This window comes from Ipomoea nil, unplaced genomic scaffold (assembly GCF_001879475.1).
Source record: "Ipomoea nil cultivar Tokyo-kokei standard unplaced genomic scaffold, Asagao_1.1 scaffold1421, whole genome shotgun sequence".
In the NCBI taxonomy this organism is placed as follows: Eukaryota; Viridiplantae; Streptophyta; class Magnoliopsida; order Solanales; family Convolvulaceae; genus Ipomoea; species Ipomoea nil.
Genome location: NW_017617849.1, coordinates 5,894,907 through 5,905,417, shown reverse-complemented (window position 1 = coordinate 5,905,417; position 10,511 = coordinate 5,894,907). Strand labels below are relative to the sequence as shown.

Below are 10,511 nucleotides of genomic sequence, written 5' to 3'. Positions count from 1 at the left end.
CTAATGTGCTTACCTAAATAATTAAGGGGTCAAAAGTGCTATAAGTATGTAACTCAGGGGGAAAAAGTGTCATTTTCCCTAATAGTTATATGAGACAAAATGAAATACATATTTATGAATATGGTATGATTACTTTTTTTTTTTTTTTTTTTTTTTAGGGGAAAAGATAATAGATTAAATCAAGAACTCCAATACAGAGTCAAGAGGGATAGTGTTTCAATACAAGAAAGAGTCCTGCGATACCCAATTACAAAGTTTCGCTAAAGAGAGAAATAATAGCTCAATCCAAGCCGTGCTATTCAAACCATTTGCGCAAGGGATTGGTAGATTGGAGGCACGCACCTGCACAGGTTTAGCTCAATGGTTTAGTGGATAATATTTGAGGTAAGAGATCAAGGTTCAAAATTCGGCGGTTACAGTGTGAGAATTATGTCCAAATTGGACAGATTCCTTGTGGGCACCGGCATTTGGCCTTGTCTACTAACCCATTGACACCGTGATTTACATCCTCCCACATGCTCTGTGGGGAGAGGGAGGGGGGGGGGGGGCTTGGGTTGGGGATTCAGCCCCACATGCTCTGTTGGGGAGAAGGGAGGGGGGGGGGGGACTTGGGTTGGGGATTCAGCCCCACATGCTCTGTTTGGGGGGGGGTTGGGGGGGGGGGGGAGGGGGGCTTGGATTGGGGATTCAGCTTTTTGGGGTAAGATTGGAGGCACGCCATATTTTATCAGCTAGTGTACAGGTGAGCAGTGTATGAAGCACATCCTCCGCATACAGACCACATGTAGGACAATAAGGTTCAATAATATGGTATGATTACTTAAAAACATACTATATTATGCTTATACAAATCAAATTTTGATGTAACCTTTTTTTTTTAAGTAATAAGAAAAACTTAGGTCGTTACTACTTGAAGGTTACTCCGATTTCTCTTCAACTTACTTATGGCTAGATCGATTGTTTTCGGGTCAAATAGGAAGATCTAGAAGATTCCACCTCTAAGTAGTATGCAACCAATCATGCTTCCACCTCTTGTAAGTTTTTGCCGTATATGTTATTTTTATGATCGAAAAATCAAGTAAATTCTTGTTCATGTGTAACTTGCACCTACTAGCTACCCGAAAGTATTATTATTTTCGAGCAATAATAATATGTTATTATCATAATATAACAAGAGATCATATATATAAACACTATATATACAAGAGAACTAAAATATTTGATCTATCATCCTATATATTATTCATAAATAAGATCATGACATGATGTCACTCTACCATAGATTGAGATGGAATATCATCAATCTATAAGAGAACCACTACATACTTAGTATTTTTATTACACAAATATGTATATAGATGTCAGCCCTAATTAAATTAAAAAAAAAAAAACATTTTAGAAGAGAGGGAGCTAGGACTAATTAAATTTGTTCAGTATAGTCAGTATAAAGCTCGACTCAACTAGGTATTAATCCCACTCAAAGCATTCAACCTCCCCTCGTCTTCTCTCAAAAAGTTAAATCCCCAACTCCAACGGTCCACACCCGAACCGGACAGAACATGTTCCTACGTATGGCTGTAACAGAAGCTTTGAGGGTCAGTGGCTAAATCCACAACCGATTTCAGCTCATCCCAATGTGGATTCTCTCCGATGAAGAAGTGATGGTTATCTAGTAGTTTCGGAGAGTTCCAGAATGTTGTGGTGTTGGTCGACGAGGATGAGTACGAGGAGAGCGCCATGGAAATCTGATCATTTGCTACGTAGAATTGGTTTCTTTGCTCCTTCTGGGCTGATGCCGCCGCCATTGCTGCTTCATTCTTGGTCACCTGCATTATTGACATGTCTTTCAGATTCACGACGTTTTTGGAGTCGAAACCGCAGGTTTTGGAGCTTGCATTATTATTGTCCACAATCGTGCTCTGTCTGCTTGTTTGCTGCCTCCAATCTGGCATGCATCTCTTGTAATTTGTTGTCCTCTTGAAGATTCGACACAATGTCCAAACCTCCTGTCATGTTACAAGGCGAAATTTACTTAATACACACTTTGAAGTAGTGACTACAAGTTTCCTTAGTCGTCCCAAAAAAAAAAAAAAAAATCATATATTGTATGTAAATGGCAAACCCTATACCATATGACGGTCAACAAAACAGAACTCTGGTCAAACAGTTGAATTTTATTTCGGGACACATCTCAAGTTCTCAACTAGTTAAAATCAAACAATGTGCTCATGTGATGACAACTTTCCATGTTAGAATTATCTAGGGCTATACATTTGCGTAGAATATATTGTAACTTATAACTCCGTTGAATATTATTTTTGAAATTAAAGAGTATTAGGTGATCCAATAATCAAATAGTTTTGTTTACTTTTTCAAGAGGTAGTACAGTGGCCCATATCTTTTTATAAGATTTTGTGTGAACCAGGTCAATATTGACGATTATCATTACCCAATCCAAGAAGTGTGGAGGTTAACCATTTCTATCAATATTAAGTGATCTGATCAGATCAACCACTTAAAACAGTACAGAGTATGAATATTAATGATGATGATCATCCCAACAGACACATTTAATGACTTTGTCGGATCAAGAATATAATACACATAAATTAAGGTTTGATTAAACACGAGGATGGAATTAGAATTAGGCATTAACTAACGTTAAATGAATAATGAAATAATATAATATATATAGACTCACAGCTTCTTGACAGATGTTATTGTTCTTGTCAGCCGGTCTGGGAGGGAGGCGAAACTCATGCATCATCCAATCGGTTTTGGTTCCTTTTCCGGCACTGCCCCTATAGTAAACCAAGGATTTCTTGAGGCCGATGCAGAGGTGGGTTTCGCCGGCGGTGGAATAAACCGGCTTGTCTATCCCGGTGGCCTTCCAAAACCCGGATCCGGTGACCCGGTTAGGTCTCACACTGTTCCTGTACTTCCTCCCTCTGATGCAGAAGAAATACCATTCCTTGTCACCAACATGAGTCCCAATCTCTTCATTTCATCATGTCAATAATCAAGTCAAAGGGTTAGCCATTTAACTAAACAATTGTTACAATAGAGTAAACCAATATAATAAATTACAATGAATAACTAATTGTACGTAGTAATGTATAGCAAAAAAAACTTAGACGAAAAGCACATTATAAAAATGACCTGGCTTAAAATCTAAAATCATCTTACTAGTATTGCTTTTGATGAGATTTGTCCTAACCTTTGTAGCAATTCTAGCATATGACTGTTAGTTGTTAGCTGATTGGGTTAATTTGAAGGTATAATTACTTGATAACATTAGTTGATGGTACAAAAGTGTTTGGTAAATTACCTGTAAGCTGGTTGATATAATTTCTTTTCTCAAAAAGCTAATTAAAACAGTTGTTTTAAACAGCTTTTTGAATTTTGGCATTTTGAAGTTACAAAAAGCTAATTAACCAAATACTTATATTAATTTTTTAAGTTAAAATTGACTGATAAGCTAACTATTTTACTGGCCATCCAATATATAAACTATATTAAGTGTAGTTTTAACTTGTATGCATGTATTGACTACCCTATTGGCATGAACACTCCACATGGGCCATATTTAATTCATTATTATCATGTGGTTTCTTGTACACTAATTATGAATGTGGGGAAAGATCAGACAAGGCAGCTGAGTCAAATGAACCCTATGACCTCCCAAGTCATTTTCATTAATTGTTTAAAATAGGTTTGGTGATTTCTTCTGGTTGGAGCTTAGCCCTTTGTCCTCCCATTTGTCATTCAAAAACTTACACACCAATTATGACAGTAACTGATCCCTATAAACAATGAAACAGTCAAACTGCCCGAAATCTGGTCATCGGACGTGTACACACGACAAAACCAACAACTATAATATACTTCGTAATAGGATCATCATCACTTTAATTTCCTAATCAGGGAATTGCACTGTTCACCAATATCATTCCACACCCATGATAAGGATCAAGAACCTTATCATGCAACTAATGAAATATAATGCATATCCAATTTGATGTGTCTCACATCAATTACGGATAGAAATGTTGGGTAATGATATAAGATTCGGGTCAAATTTACACGAACTAGTTTTTGTGATACAATTAAGGTTTTGAATTTTTGATTCATATCATCTTACTTTTGTGACTCGTTCAAGTCTTGAAAATTTTACTGAAGTATATGTTTACACATAAAAGTGTGTTTTTATTGAAATAATGATATCCCAAAAGATCTTTTTTTTTTTTTTTTATACACTAAGCCTTGCTTCGGCACCTTGTGACCTTAGCCGCAAGGATGACATAAATCAGCTTAGGTTATTCAAAGTTGACCGGTTCAAACGTAAAAAAACCAATAGCCGCTCCAATTCAACTAATAATCAAACTTGTAATCTTGTGATTAATTTGGCTGATTGTTCCGACCAACCTATAATACTAATTGGCTAGATTGAAGAGTTATTACCATCTCGATTGTAACAATTGATTTGAATTTCATAAAGGGGGTTTAGGGTTTTTGTTTTTTGGAGACAACAAAGTTAAGAAATATATACGTATGTGTCTATATACTTACTTGGGAGATCCCAGGGATCATGTTTGTAAATGTCGACTTGTTTGATGAGTTCGATACTGATTCTCTTGTTCTCCACTCTCCGTCGTAGGTAAAATCCGACGAGCTCCTCGTCGGTGGGATGAAACCGAAACCCCGGCAGTATGACTTCTTCATCTTCATCCTTTTCGACGGCCGCCGCCGCCGCCACCGCCATCTTTTTTGCGTCCATCTTCTTTCTTTTCTATATATTATTATTATATGTAATCATGCGTGCAGTGTGCTCTCTGATCTTATGAGTATGAGTTTCATCATCACCTAGATGCTCACTATATATATATAGGAATTTATTTAAATAGAAAACAAAAGGGCAGCAGTAGTCAAGGGTCAACGAATGAATGATCTTATTGTCTTTCTTTCTTGATATATATATATATATATATATTCATAATCAGATGAGAACCAACCTTAACCGACGAACTTCTGAATGATTGCACCGCAACCACTCTTAGACATGCCTAGAGGATCTTGAGTTGCAATTGGATTCGGGTGCGGTGCAATAGTATAGTAAGAGTGGTGCAATCTTTCAAAAGTTCACTGATTAATTATAGTAAGGTCAGTTCGCACCTGATTATGATATATATATATATATATATATATATATAATATTTTGCTGACAATTCAGAGATTGTTGAATATTTGGTGATTTTTTAACAATATTTAATTGGATAACAGATAACTTATAGCAGACGAAGTCATTGGAGTGTCGTGGAGATGCATCATCAAAAGGCAAGAATTACAAGTGTTTTGAAAGTCACCGAAGGGTAACCCTGAAGTATAATTTTCGTATCAAAAGATTATAAGTTCAACTCGTATCATATTTTTTAGTTGAGTTTATCACACGACGTATTTTTAATGTGATTTATTTTTCTTATGTGATTTATATTATGAGCTATTAAACAAGAGAAGCAAACAAAATTTATACACTCTCAAATAATAATTGTGAGTTTTTTAATCATCTAAGCAAAATAAATAAAGTATTTTGAAAGTTAAATGAGGACCTTTTGAAAATTTGGAAAACAAAGTGTTAAAAGTATAAACTTGAAAAGTAAAGTCCACAAGTGTGGGCATACCGTTTGACTTGGATGATATGATGTTGATTAGGACAAGAAGAAAGTTAGCAAGGTATATTTTGTTTAGGGATAGTAACTAGCCGCATAAAATTGAATATCTGATAAGTTGGATATTGATAATAATGCGTATATGTTTAAGTATGTAATAATCAGATTTTGAATAAATTTGGAAGTTAAAAGACTCATGTTTATGTTTTAATTGTTACATTAAACTCGAATCCAAACCTGATTATATCTGTTGTATCAAAATTAAAATACCTTATTAAAAATTAATCTTGGCGAGGACCATTCTCTAAATTCATTAGATTAATTAAGACATGCATAAACTAATATGCTATACCAAAACATGCTCAACTAATTATCACATGATAAAGTTTAACTAATGTGATATGACATTAACATAAAAAGTCATATACTTGATCTCACCTCCCAGCTCTTTCAACATATTAAAAAGAAAAAAAAAAAATCAAGAATGCCCATTCTTAATTTCCAAAGAACACCAAACCAGTGATTAGTGTGTAGTGTGCATGTGCAAAAGAAAACATTTTAATAACATATAAGTCCAAACTTACATACTTTTCTAACGTTGAATCAGTCATTTTTAAAATCCTTTCAAATTATTTTCTCTAATTTTATAAATACATTTTACCAATTAATTTTTTATTCACTCTTTACTCATTCTGAATATATAAAAAGACAAAATTTATCTTTTTTATTAAAAAAAAAAATCAAATTGTTAATCAAAACAACCACTCCCATGTCAATTTGTACATACCTAATTTTCAAAAAACACAACACCAATCAAACGAGTACCTTCATTAAAGAGGACAACTGTTTACACATACGCCAATGGTCGAATGAGAATTGTGTCTGGAAGACAGCCATTGACCAATTCCCCATTTAACATCAGGAATTTTTAATTTTTTTTTTTAAATAAAGATTCTTATCTTGCCTCCATTATAGACCTGAAGACTCGCTAGCTTTAATTTGGAATCATATCTGTATTTATACAAGTCAAGCACTATTATTTATTTTTTCTACAACCCGTGCCCCCATTAAAATTGCTGCTTAAATCCACGGCTGACGCTCCCGACAACTATAATCGACAAAATTTTGGCAATACTATTCTCGCCGTTCACGTCCACGTCTCATGTTTCTTTTTCTTCATTTGAACACTCCATGTTTTTAATTTACCGTCGAGAACAACGTTAACCTTATCTACTGTTTAACAGTTACGTTGTTCATATTCGTAGTATTGTACATGTTTGTGTTTGGGGGAGGTCAGTACAAGTAACTGAGAGATTGTTGGTCAGAGGCGTGAATGGTTATGTTGAGTCCAGCACTTATTTCTTGAAGATGTGACGATATAATAAAATAAAGTTATGCATTCGCTATTAGTTATAGCTTCTGTTGTAGTGATAAACGTTTAATCCTAACAAGTATTATCAGAGCTAGGTTAAGGGCTTGAGGGAGAATTGCAGGACGGAGGTCGATGAAGGGCTAAGTCCAGCACCAGGTAGCTAGGGGGTTGGTGGGAAGAAATAAAATCGTGCAGTTAATTAAGGCTGACAAGTGGGGAGAGAATTGTTAGGTAGAAGCCGGCACTATTAGCTATAACTTTTGGTATAATGGTGAGTTTATCTCAATTTTTTTTTTTCAATTATATCAGTTGGTAATTAATGTAAAGATTCTGTGTTTGCTCGTGGATTGTCTGTACGGTTTCAGGTTCATTATTGAACTCTTTTTATTAAAAGAGGTTTTGAGAAAGTAAAATGTAAATAGAGATCGATAAATAGCTACTAGTAGCTAGAGAAAAATAATCTCGCTACTTAAAAGCTAAGAATTAAAAAATAAAAAAAATAAAAATAAAAAAAAAAAAAACCTTGAGGCCACACTACAGATTCCCTCCCGCAAGGCTCATAAATTGGGTTAGAAGCAAAAACGTAGGTCATTTCATCCACACCCAATATGATAATGCGGTCATTTATTATAAAATTGTATCCCATATGTTAATAAGGTCAAAATTGACTAACAAAGATTAAAAGTTCATCATAATTGAAGGATCAAAGGTGAAAATACATTCTATTATTGTATGCCAAAAGGAGTATCAAGTATGTGAAGGACAGAGCAATACACTAGCTAAAGAATACCTTAACAAAATGAATATATTATTATTTTTTGCGTACGTGACGAGTGAAGTCTGTAGTCACTATCTGAGAGTGTGTACTGAGTAAGCACCACTCTTGTGTAATAGTTCTCAAATCAAATAGGAGAGGTAAACTATATTATATTAGAAAAACCTTATGCAATAGGTTCAACAAAAATGTACTGAAAAGATCAAATTCGTGACCTTTAAATACAAGATACTACACTCATTTAAAAAAATATCGCTACTTGTACGTTATAAATTGTAATTTATATGTTAGGGTCAATAGCATGACACCATATATAGAAACATAGCGTATACCACATATTGGTAATAAAGTAAATTAGATACAAGAAAAAATAATGAATGTACGTGGAACATATTGTATAATAATTACTCCATTATATATCGAATATTATAATTTGGTCCAAGTCCAGTAGTTTGATTATCTAGAAATATCCAGAACAATAGAATATGGTGCACAACTTTTGACTAAAACAGGGTTTCTACTCTCCCTATTCACACTCCATCCCGTCACACTATCTCCCCAAATGCACAACAACTAACTCCAACTGAATTTTGTTTATATATTCTTGTTTTTATTAGTTCACATATATAAACTAATAGAGTGAAAATCTGTTGGGATTTTTGGTTGAAAAAACAATTAAATTAAAAAAAAAAATAGTTGCTAGTTCGCGACTACTTTAAACACACGGTGTTTCGCGCACCAATAATTTTTTTCTTTATTATTATTTTTTTTTGATGAGATTCACAAAGTCATAAAAGACCACATTATTTGCGTGTGTATATATATATGTATGTATATACAATTTTCGAATTATATATTTGAGCAGGCATATATATTTTTGAAATATTTGTTAATATATATATATATATATATATATATATATATGTATATATTATTTGTGTAAAATCAACTTGTTCGCCCAACATCATTATTGAGGATGCTCTAGGGTGCATTTACTTCAACTCTTTAATTTTTCTTTTTATATTATCTATTTTCAAATTAAAGAAGTGTACAAGTAAATGCATTTTATGTTTTTGTTTTTAACTTTTTATAGAAAAATGAAAAATTCTTTTGGGTGGTAAATGTACTATTTTTTATTTATTTATTTTTGGAATACTAGTATCTCTGTTACAATGTAATATCTATTCATAGTTACTTTCTCCACCTATTGAAACACAAAATGACTTCCCATTTAAGAGAGTCACTTTATGCCAACAGACCACAAGGTCATTGGTGGGTGGTAAATGTACTCGAATGTCTAGGATATTGATATATGTAAGTATTCATTTAAAGTTAATAATATATAAATTTAAGCATCGTACCATATGTGAAGAGTTTTTAACTCTGGGGTGTTTAGTAAAAAGCTGTTAGTTGACTGCTGATAGCTGATTGAGTTAGTGGATTTGACTAGCTGATAGCATTAGGTGATTGTAGAAAAATGTTTTGTAAATTAGCTGTTATCTGTTAGCTGATAGCTGATTACATGCAAAATGATTTTCTCAAAAAACCTTTTTTGAACAACTTTTTGAATTTTAATATTTTAAAGTAATAATAAGCTTACAAAAATTAATTAATCAAACGATTATATTAGTTGTTTAACCAAGTCAAACAGCTAATAGTGATCAAATAAAATAAAATAAACTGATAAACTAACTATGTTACCAAACATTGTCACATCTATGTCTCTGTTTATAAAATTCAAAGCGTTGTATGGAATTCTTCAATTTAATTAAACCAAAATTCGTAGGTGTTTGAAATTCATTATAAGTCTCTTTCCATCCCTAGCTAAAAGCAAGGGAATCGCATTTTGGCGAGCCAGTGTGCCATGCCAGAGTTTTTTTTTTTTTTTTACCAAATGCAAGTCTTTCAAAATTGGAAAGACTTGCAAATTTAACTTTTGCAAGATTTTGGCAGTTTTGGAATACTTTTTTTTTTCTTTTTATTTGTATAATAATAATAATAATAATAATAATAATAATAATATAATAATAATAATAATAATAATATTATTATTATTATTATTATTATTATTATTATTATTATAATATTACGGAGATGTAGAAAAAATTGTGTTGAATTACAAATATTATTATGATATATTAGTAGGGTTCACTTTTGAAAGTGAGAGAGAAATAGGTAAAAGATTACTTAAGAAATTTGAAATTGAATTTTCATTTTTTTTCTGTAGGTACTAAATAAATAGCATATCCATAATAAATAAAATCGTTTTTTTTAAATAAAAAAAAAATACAGTGAATAAAAGATTGGTTTCAAGTTCGAAGTAGCATTTGTGGGAGGGAAGAAAATTCCTTGAAAAAGACTTTTAGGGGGCGTTTGGTTCAGGTTATATAATATAACCAAGGGAATGTGACATTGCAAAGCTCACATTCCTATGTTTAGTTCATATTATCTAAGGGAATCTAACATTCCTCAGGAACGTCACATTCCCTCCAAATAGGATTTTGAAGGGAATGTGATTCCCTTCAATTTCTAAGGTTATGTAAGATAACCTTGGTTATGTTAGTTTATCTCACACACACACACACACACACACACACATATATATATATATATATAATTATTTTTGTAATTATATATTTTTTATTTTTATTATGTTAGGTTACCATATAAAATAATTTTGTTTCTCAAGTTTAATATT

The 10,511-nt window shown here is 32.7% G+C and overlaps 1 protein-coding gene across 1 annotated transcript; it reads right to left on the bottom strand.

The window, feature by feature from the left end:
* Positions 1-1,198: 1,198 nt before the first annotated feature.
* On the bottom strand, positions 1,199-4,908 carry LOC109187295 (transcription factor JUNGBRUNNEN 1). The gene is made up of 4 exons (XM_019337472.1): positions 4,570-4,908; positions 2,702-2,997; positions 1,562-2,006; positions 1,199-1,510 (listed from the first exon to the last, which is right to left on the bottom strand). The coding sequence occupies exons 1-3, from the start codon at positions 4,775-4,777 to the stop codon at positions 1,566-1,568; spliced, it is 945 nt and encodes a 314-aa protein (XP_019193017.1). The 5' UTR covers positions 4,778-4,908; the 3' UTR covers positions 1,199-1,510; positions 1,562-1,565.
* Between the last annotated feature and the right edge of the window lie 5,603 nt (positions 4,909-10,511).